At 44.3% G+C, this 17,605-nt stretch overlaps 1 protein-coding gene across 6 annotated transcripts in view; it reads right to left on the bottom strand.

The window, feature by feature from the left end:
- LOC126458609 (UDP-glucosyltransferase 2-like) overlaps nucleotides 1-17,605 on the bottom strand; it is a 622,880-nt gene that overhangs the window by 169,246 nt on the left and 436,029 nt on the right. For 4 of the 6 annotated variants that reach the window (XM_050095772.1, XM_050095774.1, XM_050095771.1 and 1 more), the window contains 2 exons: nucleotides 11,389-11,608; nucleotides 7,962-8,212 (listed from right to left, as the gene is read on the bottom strand). In XM_050095772.1, coding sequence (XP_049951729.1) covers nucleotides 7,962-8,212; nucleotides 11,389-11,608 — 471 coding nt within the window. The remainder of the gene's footprint in view (nucleotides 1-7,961; nucleotides 8,213-11,388; nucleotides 11,609-17,605) is intronic. The other 2 variants (XM_050095770.1, XM_050095769.1) reach the window with 2 other exon arrangements.

The following is a 17,605-nucleotide window of genomic DNA, read 5'->3' as shown; positions in this document are numbered from 1 at the left end:
GTTACACGTGCTGTATATCGCAATAATTGTCATTGTCGATGTTTCTAGGACCAGTTTCAGTCTGAGTTGTCACTACTGTATTCGTTATACATTCTACTTTTCACAAATGCAAACAAAATGGTAGACTGATCTGGCTGAAAATTCTTTTGTGTTGTTCTTGTATCCCAGAATATTCTAACGAAACTTCTCGTATTCCTAGATTATGAAAATATTAAATAATAATTTGCACAGTCAAAATAAATCTGTTGGAATTATCTGAGAATAATAGACAGAAATGAACCAACAGTGAGATTCGATCCAGAGGTATCGTGTTTATGGAACTAACAGCTCGGCTGCGGAATCGTTAATTAACAGAGATAACACAAAGTACATCAGCAGGTCTAAAATTATCGAACTCTGTTTTCTCGAAAACGTTTGAGAGTTAAATCTTCCTGTTTATATATGTTTAATTCTTACAAGGAGCGCCTTGAGTGAAAGTCGCAAAAGGTCAATAATGTTTACGGCATTCGACGCGCCACATATTGTTTTCCATGCAGTCACAATATTGCCCCTGTTAATGGCAACAGGGGGCGTGACTAGAGGTATGCAGTGGTGAGCACAGCATAAGGCTACGGAGCGTAGTTGAATAACTTAACTGTGCTACACTGCTATTCGTGTTGACACAAAGCAGAACACTGGCAACGATAAACAGAGCAAACAGTACATTAAGCCTACAGCAACAGTTGCCGAAGTTGGTATTTCGCCAGACAGAAACGCAAGAAATTTCTCAGAGTGAGGAAGAAGTGGCAGATGATATATCAGCGTTTGTACATGATGAGTCGGTGGAATGCGTTGTGTCGTATAAGCTCGACTGTGCGGACAATGCACTTCAGGCGTACAATGATGAAGGAGCCGTGTCAAGATCAACTAAAATAAAGTGCCTTAACACATTCGTATACGATAATGCCGACTGTTAATCTGGATGTAAAACTGGCTGGAAAGCTATTTACTGTGCTGCGAAAAGCTGGAGGTGGACTCCCCGCTAAGATTCTTTCTCGTGTACGTGATCTTGCAAGGGCAGTGGGGAATATTTATGCCACAGCAAGCATGAGTGGGAAAATGGGCGTAGGACAACTACAACTATGGTACGAACACTGCTTTTGGCCAATAATGGTCAGAAAACTTGCTTTTGCTCGATTCCTGGTCTGCGTATAAAAATCACACTCCTCTAGAGCAAAGTATTCGTCCTGAAAAGTGTGTGATATTGTAATTCATACCACCTAGAACCACTGGACAAATTCAGCCCCTCTATATTTCTTCCGGGCCTATAAAACATATTATCGCACTATCTCGAGAATAGTCAGTTCCACGATATGCTCCACAACAGACTATTTTGTATTCGGCTACACGCCATCACATTCATTAATTCTCATCACGCCGTCACACCGTTCTATGTGCATTCTTTAAGAGTGAATACCTAGCTAAACGTCGTGCACGGTCTGTAACTCCCAAACAGTTCGCCTTCAATCTTGATGGTGCGAACCTTTGTTATCAGTGTGGCGCGTTGATATTTATTCACTGTTCATGATGTAAGTCATACATCCCATAAAAGTTTGACCTCTGCGCCTCCCTCCTGATGCACGTGGCGTGTCATTAGGAGCTAATATTTTTCCTGTCATAATTGTTGTTCAAATGGGCCTTACTAAAAACTGAAGTTGCGGTTTCGCATTCAAGGGGCTCCTTGTTATTGATGTCGTTCAAAACTTGTCAGTGTGAATCATATCGCTGGAGGGAAATTCGTATGGTCCCGTTGCTAGCGCGGTCCGGGCGTGGCGCTATCTCGTGAACTCTATGGTTACACGTCGCTGTGTCCAACCAACACCACCTAAACTACAGGCCTGCGCGCACACTTGTGACGTCACATGCTGATGGCCGGGTCTGTATCGGAACGCTCCTGTTAAGCACTCTGTAGCTATAAGAACTTTACGAATTTTGGAGTTGAGACCGCAAAGGTATTCTCGTGCTTTCCTCTTCTACATGTCCTTGTAATGAAAGTATGAAAATTTATATCATTGCGTAAACTAACTGAACAAAACTGCCCTATGTTTCTTCAAGATGTAAAATTATTTTGACGATTTGCCTTAAATACGCGTTACTAGGCTTGAATACAAACTGTAATTTTGAATTCTGTCTTTTACCTCAGGAGCTACGCTTTCTTGCAGTAAAAAATCGGCAATATGCAACAACAAGCAGACGTTTTCGGTTTTAATTAAAGCAGCTGGAGCTCCTACAGAATTTAAGAATTTGTTTCCCTGGTTATTTTCGTAAATTTTTCTCTCTACTTCAAAGTTTGCTGACCTCACACGAAACTCAAATCATTCGACGAAATGGAGCACCTCCTGACATAATGTTTAATAAATCAAAAACCCGAAAAAATATTTTATTTCCCTGTTTCTCCAGAACTTTAGAATCTTAAACATGAAAAGATCGTTTCTCCTATATCCTTGATTGAAATTCGTGTCACAGAGTGCTGTTAATTTAATTATAATGCACTTACCTCGAAATTCTGCTTTCTATACTGCTTAATCTGTCGAACACTGAATTCATTAAAGCAATTTTCTAAGGTAGTTTACTCAAATTGAAATTATTTCCGAATAGCGGAACACAATATATGTAAAACTGAACAAACTCATTCAGTAGCTCTTCCAAATAAAAGTACTGGAAACTCAATAATCTGGTAGGAATGATAAGGAATACTAAACATTTTCGAGCCACACTGATTAATATAACTATTCTGTGTGACAATAGTTGCAGATATGACAGACATTTCACAGCCAGTTTCGTGTTAACCTCGCAACACGGGTCCAGAATTAAGAAACAAATTATACTTGTACATGATACATACCAGGTAGCTGCTTTTAAAAACAATTGGCAAATGTGGTGCAATGGAATCAAATAACAAGCTACAATTTTTTTTTTATTTACTTACGCTTGAATGATGGATAGACACAAATTCCTGTCTGGGAATAGCTGCAATCCAGCGATTTCTCAACTTCACGCATTTGGGGAATCGAAACATGTGCACTTTCATGCCTTTTTGAGATTTATAATTTCCCTGGCAAAAGCAAAGGCAGCACTTGTATCCCATACTTCGCAGAACTGTAGGCGAATACTGTATGAAATATATATCACTTTCACGTGTCACATACTTTGAACACAATATACACGCCAACAGGACTGCCGACTGAAGATAAGATGGCCAACAGGTTGTGACGTCACGACCCAATATGGCCACTGCGCATAGGGCTTGTATCCAGAAGGGTTTGGTCCAACCCGCCCATGGCAGCTAACTGGCGTGAACTTCTAAGGAGCGAAAACCAAACCGGAGGGCGAGTAGTGGTGAGTGGCTCTGGCGAGCGCCCCTGCGGCTCGGTGTCTAGGAGCGCCTCACTTCGACCCTCTGCCCATCAGGTGGCTGGAGAACCCTTTGGCTAACCTGCCAGGACGACGGCGGAATGACGGCGACAACAATGAGGCCAGTATTTGTTTATGTTACGGTCTTGCAGCTTCAGGTGTCGCGTGTGCCATGTGCCAAAGTGTCGCTGGTTGTAATAGCTTTCGGAGAACTGGTGGACGCCTGGAGAGGACCGTGGCGCAATGGTGTTGAAATGTTTCAGCAAGCGTGGAGCTAGGAATGCTAAGGTACCAACGCACAAGAAACATAAAACTTAAACCGTAACAGACAAATTTATTGTACAAGGCACTCCGTATTCTTACTACGTATTTCCTTAGCACGTAAAATCTCAGTAACTTAAGCAAATGCAACCAGAGCTACAACACAAATTTAGTTCAAAATGTTCAAATGTGTGTGAAATCTTATGGGACTTAACTGCTGAGGTCATTAGTCCCTAAGCTCACACACCACTTAACCTAAATTATCCTGAGGGCTAACACACACACACCCATGTCCGAGGGAGGACTCGAACCTCCACCCGGACCAGCCGCACAGTCCATGACTGCAGCATCTTAGACCGCACGGCTAATCCCGCGCGCCACCAATTTAGTATTAGAGATTGTACAATTTAACTTGAGATATCAAGTCATAACACTGCGTCCAGTTTCGCCCCACTCCGGTGGTTCTGTTTCAACTTGAAAATCTAATTGTAACACGCACACAACATAATATAATAGTATTCGGTCTGTTACGGCAGTTGCCTTTTTTTCTGTGAAAACAAAGTCACAATAGTGGAAAATATTTAAATGTCTTCTATTTTAATGCAGAAGTACCCACTTTCTCTAAGTTGCCTGTGTACAGGTGCGACAGTCCCGTGGCTGCTGTCACTGTGGGGGCACCTCAGCACAGAGTCGACATGGCGGCGTTGCATTGCATTCAGTAAATCCGCGCACAATATGCACATCGACCAACTCTTCGCTATAAACCCATCCACACTGCTGTGTCCCAAAACGTACAACTAATACTGCCGAAAATACAACCAGAGAGCGAACCGCGCAGCACTGAATTCAGACTTGAGGACGAAGAGTAAAGTGGGCGTTAATGCTGTCAGCAACAAGTGAATGGAACCCAGTTTACTTCCTAACAGGACGAACAGTGCATACTGTCGACAACTGCAATGTTTGCAGATATTTTCAGTGCAATTCATATACAATGAAAAATGGGGTTATACACTCCTGGAAATGGAAAAAAGAACACGTTGACACCGGTGTGTCAGACCCACCATACTTGCTGCGGACACTGCGAGAGGGCTGTACAAGCAATGATCACACGCACGGCACAGCGGACACACCAGGAACCGCGGTGTTGGCCGTCGAATGGCGCTAGCTGCGCAGCATTTGTGCACCGCCGCCGTCAGTGTCAGCCAGTTTGCCGTGGCATACGGAGCTCCATCGCAGTCTTTAACACTGGTAGCATGCCGCGACAGCGTGGACGTGAACCGTATGTGCAGTTGACGGACTTTGAGCGAGGGCGTATAGTGGGCATGCGGGAGGCCGGGTGGACGTACCGCCGAATTGCTCAACATGTGGGGCGTGAGGTCTCCACAGTACATCGATGTTGTCGCCAGTGGTCGGCGGAAGGTGCACGTGCCCGTCGACCTGGGACCGGACCGCAGCGACGCACGGATGCACGCCAAGACCGTAGGATCCTACGCAGTGCCGTAGGGGACCGCACCGCCACTTCCCAGCAAATTAGGGACACTGTTGCTCCTGGGGTATCGGCGAGGACCATTCGCAACCGTCTCCATGAAGCTGGGCTACGGTCCCGCACACCGTTAAGCCGTCTTCCGCTCACGCCCCAACATCGTGCAGCCCGCCTCCAGTGGCGTCGCGACAGGCGTGAATGGAGGGACGAATGGAGACGTGTCGTCTTCAGCGATGAGAGTCGCTTCTGCCTTGGTGCCAATGATGGTTGTATGCGTGTTTGGCGCCGTGCAGGTGAGCGCCACAATCAGGACTGCATACGACCGAGGCACACAGGGCCAACACCCGGCATCATGGTGTGGGGAGCGATCTCCTACACTGGCCGTACACCACTGGTGATCGTCGAGGGGACACTGAATAGTGCACGGTACATCCAAACCGTCATCGAACCCATCGTTCTACCATTCCTAGACCGGCAAGGGAACGTCCTGTTCCAACAGGACAATGCACGTCCGCATGTATCCCGTGCCACCCAACGTGCTCTAGAAGGTGTAAGTCAACTACCCTGGCCAGCAAGATCTCCGGATCTGTCCCCCTTTGAGCATGTTTGGGACTGGATGAAGCGTCGTCTCACGCGGTCTGCACGTCCAGCACGAACGCTGGTCCAACTGAGGCGCCATGTGGAAATGGCATGGCAAGCCGTTCCACAGGACTACATCCAGCATCTCTACGATCGTCTCCATGGAAGAATAGCAGCCTGCATTGCTGCGAAAGGTGGATATACACTGTACTAGTGCCGACATTGTGCATGCTCTGTTGCCTGTGTCTATGTGCCTGTGGTTCTGTCAGTGTGATCATGTGATGTATCTGACCCCAGGAATGTGTCAAAGTTTCCCCTTCCTGGGACAATGAATTCACGGTGTTCTTATTTCAATTTCCAGGAGTGTATATCATACGAAGTGCAGCTACTCTGCAATGATTCACCAGATACCAGGATCTCCAGTATCTAAATATTGGGAAGATAAAGTAATGCCGGAAATGCATATCCTCCTATTTCCATCTATTGTACTATAAATCTTTTTCCTTTGTTTGTTACCTGAAGATATGACATTTCTGTGTCTTTATATATTGTAATTGTTTCACTATTTATGCATTTACGTCGATGTATAATTGGTTCGTTTTGTAAATATTATTTGTACTTTTGCGCTGGGTCTGGCCTAGGGAAAACTGTGCTATCGAACGATTACATCGATAGGTCGTGTGGAGAACCAAAGTGTTTAGGATCTTTGGTAGTGTTAACTCTGCCGCGTGGAGCGCGGGCAGAGAGGGAGTCCGGCGGGAGCAGGGCAGTGGAGCAGGTGTGTTGTGTGACGCTCCCGCGAGTTACCGCGCTTTCGGGGTTTGGGAGCATGTAATTGCGCTCGACTTGCTATGTTAGTTTCTGACATGGTGTCGCGGACGGGAAGCGTTAGCTGGCACACATCAAGAGCCCGTTTCGGCTGGAGACCGTCTCGAGAAGAAGGCACGCCAACATCCAGCTTCTGCAACAGCTACGGCCGACAATGAGTGATTGTCGCCACCTCCTCGACCGACGACTTCAAACCTTCAATCAACCAACAAGGAAGACTCGAAGCACGTAAAGTTTTAGAACTGTATAGCAGACCTCAGCTTTTAAAACTGTTCCCTTTGCATAACTAAATTACAGCAATTTAACATGAACCTTTGTTGCTCATTGTCCCAATTGCTTTACCAAGCAGGGTTCCTTCCTTTTCCGGAATGAACCCGAGTGTCGTTTTAAATTCAAACGCCAGCATTAAAGTAATATCATTCCATTTCACTGCTTTAACTTCAAAGTTCAGTTAAGGTATTCATAGCTGGCTACAATATTTAGATTACACAAGCACAAATTAAGAGTGCTAGTTTTGTTACCATATTTTAGCTTACCTGTGACTGCAGCTCAGCTTGGAACGTACTAAATTTTACTATTGTTAATTGTTCAGAATAATTTAATTCAAGTTCAAAGTTAAATCTCTTATTTCTAAATTGCGTAGATTCAAGTAGCTTTTGAAATGATTGTTGAGGTAGCCCAAGACTAACCTTATTTCATTGAATTTCTCAGTACTTCAGAAACAAAGTTCACTATTAATTTCAGTCACTAAATTAACTTTCAATTTTCCGGTTTTATTAATTCTTTTGCTAAATTAAGCCAGAGTGTAGCGAAATTCATTACTTCAGACAAACATTCAGTTTTCACACAACACGTGTCAACCTTCAGTTGCCACGCTTTTAGTGCTAATTATATGTGCAATAAACTTTCTTTTTCGGTTATTATAGTGGTTGTCCATAGGACTGGTGACCGTAATTTTCCCTAAATCTAAAATATCTAATTAACGCCAGTTAATTGTTAACGTAACGACCGCACATTTACTTTCTTTATTAACTTTCCCCCTTTTCAAAATTAATTTCCACCAGTTTCATTTGCATTTTTCCTTTAATGTAGATGTAACCCTTTCCTCCCTCTTTACGTACAGATTAACTTCGGTGACGATTGCTTTTCCCAAATTTCCACTAGGTACACGCGGTTTAATTTTTCACTGTCATTAAGGTGGATAAGTGAGGGGGAGGTTACAATATCCTTGAACAACCTACGACATTTTATCAGATTCACCCTGCACACAATGTGATATAAAATCTGAAGTTATTTCACAGAAAAACTTTTCAAAGAGGCGGTAACCTTTAAATATTTCTGAATGTATAGTGTTGGTGGAAAGGAGTCTAGAATTGTTTACGAGTACATCACTGTTTCTTCTGCTTCTGCTTCCTACCTTTGAAGCTGGATACTACCCGCCGCGTGACGAAGTAGACAAGGCAGAGTGTGAGGGCAGCGACCACCACCAGGAAGGCGACGACGTCGATCAGCAGCAGCTGCCTCCAGTGCAGGTCTAGGGCGGCGCTGCACAGGTGTGGGGCCCCCCTGTGGCGGATCACGCACTCCACCCACCACACGGCCCGCTCCAGGGAGTCCGCCCTGTGCTCGCGGAACACGGCCGACAGCCTCTTCATGTTGTCTGCGTATCTGTATAAGAAAACAACATCATGCGTCTAAGGATACAAACTGGAGTAACCTTATTCGAAGTATACCATCCTGAAGTGATAGGTTAACATAGAGCAAAGATTTACGAGATGAACATACGTGAAGTAAACAGACTGACAACAAAACCAAATTCAGTTTAGTAGCTCTGGCCTTGCTTGATGAAGGTCACTACATTAGTGTATCCTGTGGAAGCCTCTTCAGTTCTGCACAGTTATCACAAACAGCACCCAGTTTAATTTGTTTTCTATATCAAAACCTTGGGCTCCCTCTACGAATTTTACCTTTCTCACCCCCAAAACTACTACTCCGCACGTTATCAAGTGCTTGAAGTCTCAAGAACTGTCCTGCCAAACAATCCCTTCCTTTAGCGTGGTTGTGCTATAAACCGCTTTCCGCCGATTTGGTTCATAACTTATCCTACACTCCATCTGAGACAACACATTTCGAATTCACTTTTAGTCTGTTCAGTTTATCGTCCTTCTTCACTTCCATTCATGGTGACATTAAACATACTTTCAGAAAAGACTTTCTAACACAAATTTATATTACATCATAACAAGGTCCTCCTTTCTTGCTACTGAAAAATTGCATTTGCAGGTAACATTTTGCTGCCCAAATAGCAAAACGTATCTACTAATTCTAGTGCCTCATTTCCTAATCAGTAGAAATTTATTTCATTCGACTGCCCTGATCAAACAAAGTAAACTGGAATTTCTGCCACTTACTAACATTCAACTTTGAGGTTCGCCGATGACATTGTAATTCTGTCAGAGACAGCAAAGGACTTGGAAGAACAGTTGAACGGAATGGATGGTGTCTTGAAGGGAGGATATAAAATGAACATCAACAAAAGCAAAACGAGGATAATGGAATGTAGTCGAATTAAGTCGGGTGATGTTGAGGGTATTAGATTTGGAAATGAGACACTTAAAGTAGTAAAGGAGTTTTGCTATTTGGGGAGCAAAATAACTGATGATGGTCGAAGTAGAGAGGATATAAAATATAGACTGGCAATGGCAAGGAAAGCGTTTCTGAAGGAGAGAAATTTGTTAACATCGAGTATAGATTTAAGTGTCAGGAAGCCATTTCTGAAAGTATTTGTATGGAGTGTAGCCATGTATGGAAGTGAAACCTGGACGGTAAATAGTTTGGACAAGAAGAGAATAGAAGCTTTCGAAATGTGGTGCTACAGAAGAATGCTGAAGATTAGATGGGTAGATCACATAACTAATGACGAAGTATTGAATAGGATTGGGGAGAAGAGAAGTTTGTGGCACAACTTGACCAAAAGAAGGGATCGGTTGATAGGACATGTTCTGAGGCATCAAGGGATTACCAATTTAGTATTGGAGGGCAGGCAGCGTGGGGGGTAAAAATCGTAGGGGGAGAGAAAGAGATGAATACACTAAGCAGATTCAGAAGGATGTAGGTTGCAGTAGGTACTGGGAGATGAAGAAGCTTGCTCAGGATAGAGTAGCATGGAGAGCTGCATCAAACCAGTCTCAGGACTGAAGACCACAACAACAACAACAAACTAACATTCTACTTCTACTAAGTAACTAATGTTTCCCCACTGATATTCCAGCTGTGTTTGAGCAAACATATTGTGGATATACTACATACACTAGAGATTACCAAAATCCTACATGTGATATCCCATAAATCTAATAATCCTCGTTAGTTATAACAGTAAATTTAAATTTGCTGCAAACCACTTTAATGAAGAATAAAACTTAAGTAAAATCGCACAACAGTATGTAAATACTAAATTTGTGAATGATCAATCAGGAACAGCAAAAGAAACAGCTATCTGAGAGTGTGAATTCCAACAGGTCCATTAGTTCAGTGATGGGAGTGGACGTTTTCTCTTTATTAGGATGGCATTAATTATCTGTAGTGTAGGTTCTATTGATTTGGAACAATAAAGATTTTGTATTTCAAATAAAGCAATCGTGGCTCCATCAGAAACTTTTATGTTTGTTCTGTTATTATTGAAAGTGTATGTTTGAAGAGATTTTTATTAAGTTTGTAAGTTATGCTGTCCCTGCAATTCACTATAGCCCTGATTGTGGTAAGACTATTGTGTATCTTTGGTTGGGACCTAAGGCAAGGTGCTTGTTGCCTCATTGCTACAATATAGGTTGTCGAATGGTGAGCAATAAGTTTGTGTTATCTAAGATCCGTTTAATCTTTTTTCTTTAATTCTGGTTGTTGGATATTTTGGTATTTTTGTTAAGTTGTAGGGTTGAAAGAAGTCTTAAGTGATATGAAAAGGTTTTTTAAATTACCGCTACCAGTCACAAACACTGTTAACTACTGTATTATTTATTTAGTGACATGTTTCGAGGGAAACCTCATCTTCAGGCTAAAAGCATTACAAAAACTATTTTACAATAAGGTCATACTGATGTTACATAGTCTTCTCATAAATGCTGTGGTTATCTTAGAACAAACTTATCCGTAATTACGAACTATCGGCACAGCGGACAGCTCGAAAATAATACACTACAGCACTTATATTAAGTAAAACTGCAAGTAAGAAGTGAACTGATTAACAAAAGAAAACTGAACTCAATTGAGGCCAACGACGTAGAACAGTCGGTAATGGCTGAAGTACACATAGGTAGAAGCCGTTAGTGCCGTCGACATACAAGGGTTGAATGCAAAGTAATGCCCCTACCTTCGTTGATTGAAAGTGGATGGGAATATTTTAATAAATCAAACGCAGAAATAATCCTTAGAATGTTATCTTTCATGACCAATATTCCCTTTTCCACGTAATCACCAGTAATTGGACACATTTCTGCCAACAATGAAAAAGTTTTCTGCATCCGTCATGGAACAAATCGACGCTCTGTTTGCGCAACCACAGTCTCACAGTCCTCTCAACGTCTTCATTAGAAGCATAATGATGTCCCCGAAAATCGTCTTTCATTATCGGGAACAGATGGAAGTCAGACAGTGCTAAATCTCCCCGCCACCCTTTGGCTACCTACGTCCTTGATGTGTGTGAAGTAAAGAAATGAAATCTAGACCATTCGTTCTAGATATAGCAAGTTTTAAACTACCGCTACTGCCAAGTAAAATTTGATCCACAATGAGGAATGAAAGAAAGAGAAACTACCGCGAGAGACTTTTTAAATACATCAGAGACTTACTTTGTATCCCCCAAGACGGTACGTATAGAACGTATCAGGGAGTCTTTGGTGAGGTCCCTGAACTGTAATCTGACGCCGATCTCCGCCTGGGCGACCTTGGCCGCGGTGTGTGGCTGATCACCGAAGAAGGGAATGACCAGCAGTGGAACCGCATGGTACGTCGCCTCATTCATACTCTGGAGACCTCCCTGCGATATGAAGAGGCGAACTTTCGGCTGATCTGTAAACAAAGCACCCACCACATGACAGAAGTGGACGTAGAATAAATTGTAAAGAGATAGTCTATAATGATGATACGTAGCGGTGTCTGCTTGACAAGCTGGCGTGTGTAACATAATTATTTTAAAAACTGAAAGAGAAATGTAAATAAAATGTTCCCTTGCAGATGAGTGACGTACATAGATGAATCCGTAATGAATTTTTACTCTGCAGCGGAGTTGCTCTGTTTCGAAACTTCCTGACAGATTAAAATTATATGTCGGACCAGGAAGCCAGCCTAGAACATTTGCCTTTCACGACTGACCTAGCCAAGAACAAGGCATTACACTCCTCCATAGCCTTACTTCCGCCAATGCCTCTTCTACTACTGTTTTCTACTGTCTTTCGTAATGTTCTGAAGGTAGGAGAGGAGGTATTTGGAGAGGCAAACTGTTGGTGGAGACAGTTTCACTCATATACACTCCTGGAAATTGAAATAAGAACACCGTGAATTCATTGTCCCAGGAAGGGGAAACTTTATTGACACATTCCTGGGGTCAGATACATCACATGATCACACTGACAGAACCACAGGCACATAGACACAGGCAACAGAGCATGCACAATGTCGGCACTAGTACAGTGTATATCCACCTTTCGCGGCAATGCAGGCTGCTATTCTCCCATGGAGACGATCGTAGAGATGCTGGATGTAGTCCTGTGGAACGGCTTGCCATGCCATTTCCACCTGGCGCCTCAGTTGGACCAGCGTTCGTGCTGGACGTGCAGACCGCGTGAGACGACGCTTCATCCAGTCCCAAACATGCTCAAAGGGGGACAGATCCGGAGATCTTGCTGGCCAGGGTAGTTGACTTACACCTTCTAGAGCACGTTGGGTGGCACGGGATACATGCGGACGTGCATTGTCCTGTTGGAACAGCAAGTTCCCTTGCCGGTCTAGGAATGGTAGAACGATGGGTTCGATGACGGTTTGGATGTACCGTGCACTATTCAGTGTCCCCTCGACGATCACCAGTGGTGTACGGCCAGTGTAGGAGATCGCTCCCCACACCATGATGCCGGGTGTTGGCCCTGTGTGCCTCGGTCGTATGCAGTCCTGATTGTGGCGCTCACCTGCACAGCGCCAAACACGCATACGACCATCATTGGCACCAAGGCAGAAGCGACTCTCATCGCTGAAGACGACACGTCTCCATTCGTCCCTCCATTCACGCCTGTCGCGACACCACTGGAGGCGGGCTGCACGATGTTGGGGCGTGAGCGGAAGACGGCCTAACGGTGTGCGGGACCGTAGCCCAGCTTCATGGAGACGGTTGCGAATGGTCCTCGCCGATACCCCAAGAGCAACAGTGTCCCTAATTTGCTGGGAAGTGGCGGTGCGGTCCCCTACGGCACTGCGTAGGATCCTACGGTCTTGGCGTGCATCCGTGCGTCGCTGCGGTCCGGTCCCAGGTCGACGGGCACGTGCACCTTCCGCCGACCACTGGCGACAACATCGATGTACTGTGGAGACCTCACGCCCCACGTGTTGAGCAATTCGGCGGTACGTCCACCCGGCCTCCCGCATGCCCACTATACGCCCTCGCTCAAAGTCCGTCAACTGCACATACGGTTCACGTCCACGCTGTCGCGGCATGCTACCAGTGTTAAAGACTGCGATGGAGCTCCGTATGCCACGGCAAACTGGCTGACACTGACGGCGGCGGTGCACAAATGCTGCGCAGCTAGCGCCATTCGAGGGCCAACACCGCGGTTCCTGGTGTGTCCGCTGTGCCGTGCGTCTGATCATTGCTTGTACAGCCCTCTCGCAGTGTCCGGAGCAAGTATGGTGGGTCTGACACACCGGTGTCAATGTGTTCTTTTTTCCATTTCCAGGAGTGTAGTTATGATAGCGTAAAGGCAAGGTTCCAGGTTCGCGTCTTGCTCCGGCAATCAATTTTAATCTACTAGGAAGTTTTAAATAGATGTTAACCTTATACCATAACAGAATCGCCTATCTCTACAAGAAATTAAACCAAAAGAAAAGAAAGCATTTAACGAGAGAGATGGTTCAAAAAAATGGTTCAAATGGCTCTGAGCACTATGGGACTTAACATCTTAGGTCATCAGTCCCCTAGAACGTAGAACTACTTAAACCTAACTAACCTAAGGACATCACACGCATCCATGCCCGAAGCAGGATTCGAACCTGCGACCGTAGCGGTCGTGCGGTTCCAGACTGAAGCGCCTAGAACCGCTCGGCCACTCCGGCCGGCAACGAGAGAGAGAGAGAGAGAGAGAGAGAGAGAGAGAGAGAGAGAGAGAGAGAGAGAGAGAGAGAGAGAGAGAGAGAGAATACCTGACACGTTGCGGAGCAAGATCTATTGTTTTTTTGACAAAAAACACTACACATTACAGACATTCTGATGAGGGGGGATCTGCAGATTTCAATATTTCAAGAAGTACTTCAGAGATAAACTCGCTTTTATACAGGGTGAGTCACCTAACGTTACCGCTGGATACATTTCGTAAACCACATCAAATACTGACGAATCGATTCCACAGACCGAACGTGAGGAGAGGTGCTAGTGTTATTGTTTAATACAAAGCATACAAAAATGCACGGAAGTATGTTTTTAACACAAACCTACGTTTTTTTTTAAATGGAACCACGTTAGTTTTGTTAGCACATCTGAACATATAAACAAATACGTAATCAGTGCCGTTTGTTGCATTGTAAAATGTTAATTACATCCGGAGATATTGTAACGTAAAGTTGACGCATGAGTACCACTCCTCCGCTGTTCGATTGTGTGTATCGGAGAGCACTGCAACATACATCGCGTTTCTACAGAATGATCTGCCAACGTTGCTCGAAAATGTCCCACTGGAAACGCGTCGACGTATGTGGTATCAGCATGATGGTGCACCTGCACATTCCCCAATTAACACTAGGCTGACCCTTGACAGGATGTTCGACGGGCGTTTCATAGGACGTGGAGGACGCATAAATTGGCCAGCCCGTTCTCCTGATCTTACACCTCTGGACTTCTTTCTGTGGGGTACGTTAAAGGAGAATGTGTACCGTGATGTGCCTACAACCCCAGAGGATATGAAACAACGTATTGTGGCAGCCTGCGGCGACATTACACCAGATATACTGCGGCGTGTACGACATTCATTACGCCAGAGATTGCAATTGTGTGCAGCAAATGATGGCCACCACATTGAACATCTATTGGCCTGACATGTCGGGACACACTCTATTCCACTCCGTAATTGAAAACGGAAACCACGTGTGTACGTGTACCTCACCCCTCATGGTAATGTACATGTGCATCAGTGAAAAAGACCAATAAAAAGGTGTTAGCATGTGGACGTAATGTGCTATTCCAGTCTCTTCTACACCTAAGGTCCATCACCGTTCCCTTTGGATCCCTACGTAATTCGGTGCTCTCCGATACACAAGATCGAACAGCGGAGGAGTGGTACTCAAGCGTCAACTTTAGGTTACAATATCTCCGGATGTAATTAACATTTTACAATGCAACAAACGACACTGATTACGTATTTGTTTATATGTTCAGATGTGCTAACAAAACTAACGGGGTTCCATTTAAAAAAACGTAGGTTTGTGTTAAAAACATACTTCCGTGCATTTTTTATGGTTTGTATTAACCAATTACACTAGCCCCTCTCCTCACGTTCGGTCTGTGGAATCGATTCGTCAGTATTTGATGTGGTTTACGAAATATATCCAGCGGTAATGTTAGGTGACTCACCCTGTATATACTGGTGTCCAAAAGTAAAGCAACAAACGGGTATTTGGCAAGGTAGCGTTTATTTTCCCACAAAATAATATAAAAGGTGATAGTAAAGCAGAAACAATGTAAAGTATACAGAACAAAACAACTGCAACATACGTAACAGTAGACAAAAATGTTCTTCCTTTTTTCCAATTTAACGGATTTGAACACACATTCCGACAACTGGTTAATGTGTTCAGAATGGGGTGTGACCAAATCTGACAGCAATACAGGGCTGACAACGGTCGTGCACTGTGTGAATGATGTCATCAATTTCATGTTAAGGCAATAACGCGCAATCTTCCTGCAGGGCTGGTCGCGCGAGTCTTGGAAAGTGGTTGGTGCATGCTGTCGTGATGCTACCTGTGTTCCTAGTGCGTCACAGACATGCTCGACGGGATTCGAAGAGGAAGAGCGAGCAGGCCACGCCATGCGTACAATATCTTCCGTTTCCGAGAAAACATCGACCACCTGTGCTGTATGAGGTCGAGCAGTATCGTCCATCAACCCGAAGTCTCGGCCCACAGCACCTCGCAACAACCGCACATTAGGTCCGAAGATATCGTCTCGATACCTGACACCAATTAAAAACTGCCAATTCACTTGTACAATTTCATGAGCAGGCGTTCCAGCGTTCAACGTAATCCCTGCCCACACCATTAAGGTAATGTTCGGGTCCCGAAATCGTGTTCCATGTTCCCTCCAAACAAAATCGAGACTCATCTGTGAAAAGAACATTGGCGTACAGCTCGAATGTCGAGGTGGCACGTTGGCGACACCCCTCTAGACGTTCCCTTTTGTGAAGACGCGTCAGAGATACACATCCAGCAGCTCTCTGACATTTAAGAACACCCTGCGGAAGCCTTCTGTACGCCTCTTGCCTCGATACGACACGTCTGGTGGATACTGCGAGGTCAGATGCGAGTGGCCGGTACCGTAATGCGCTTAACAGCCAAACTACGGTCCTTTCTCTCTGATGTCAGAAGTGGTCGGTTCTGTTCTGGTCTTCGGGATACAGTTACGAACTCTATAATCGGTCGTCACAGTCGAGAAATAACAGAACGATTCACATTAAGCCATCGGGCCACATCAGTTTGCTATTGTCCTGCTTCCATTCTTCTTATGGCCCTCCCCACCAGAGAGTCTGGCAGACGATTTCTCTGTGCCATACGACACTGTCTGACTACAGAGACGGGACTACGTGCCAAATACTAATCCGTATGATATGTGCCCTGACGTCATCGCTGGCCTGGTTTTCAGTTGGCCAAAATTGCATCCTCCGTGCCGAACACGATCGTACGGACATCTGTTGACAATCAGTACGATTATATCGTGAATTAGACAGTGGACGGGGAAATAGCGGTTTGTTGCTTTAATTTTGGACACCAGTGTATTTATTGTGAATCGAGGACCGGTTTCAACAGTACTTTGCTGTCATTTTCCGATCTCCAATAAGGGGTAGACACACATTAAATTCGTAAACATATTTTCTATACCAGTGTTACTGAAACAGATCAGATAATATTTTTCTTGTATTTAACATACCTCGCCTTTTTCAAAATTATGCCATTTATTTTGGCAATGCTGAAAATTTAAGTAGTTTGGAAAGCACCAGCAGGATATCACACCCAATCAGCAAGTCGAAATTATATTAAAAGTTCGTTCCAGTGAACGAAACATCAAAATTTCTCTAGCTAATGATTTTCTCCACAAAAAATTAAATGTTACAGAATATACCCACTAAACTTTTTATGTCCAACTGCCAAAACACAATATGAAAATATTGTAGCGTCATAACCCGAATCGAGACTAAATCGGAAAAGAAGGTATCACTCTAAGTAATTTTATAATGGACACAAACGAGCAGCCGGAACAGGACTGACCTCCTGCACGAAAGAGTGTAGCTGTTTGTACAAACTTCGAACATCCCACAATGCGGTATTTAAACACGTCTAATATTCCAACATATACAAACATATTTCATCACTTTCAGGAATGATAAATACAAAAGAACAATTGACAAGAGCTGGTGGTCAGATTTGAACTGACGACATGCTGCCGCAAGCGACTGCCACCACACCACAGTGAGTGCCCCTCAGACAGCGACAGTGTACCTTTCCTGGAGAAACAGTGATGTGCTTTTTTAGAAGTTCTCATTGGAGCCGACTATTGGTCCTCCGAATGACAACACTGACAGTTCCTCCTGTTCTAGG

Source organism: Schistocerca serialis, chromosome 2 (genome assembly GCF_023864345.2).
Source record: "Schistocerca serialis cubense isolate TAMUIC-IGC-003099 chromosome 2, iqSchSeri2.2, whole genome shotgun sequence".
In the NCBI taxonomy this organism is placed as follows: domain Eukaryota; kingdom Metazoa; phylum Arthropoda; class Insecta; order Orthoptera; family Acrididae; genus Schistocerca; species Schistocerca serialis.
This window is presented reverse-complemented; position numbering and strand designations above follow the sequence as displayed.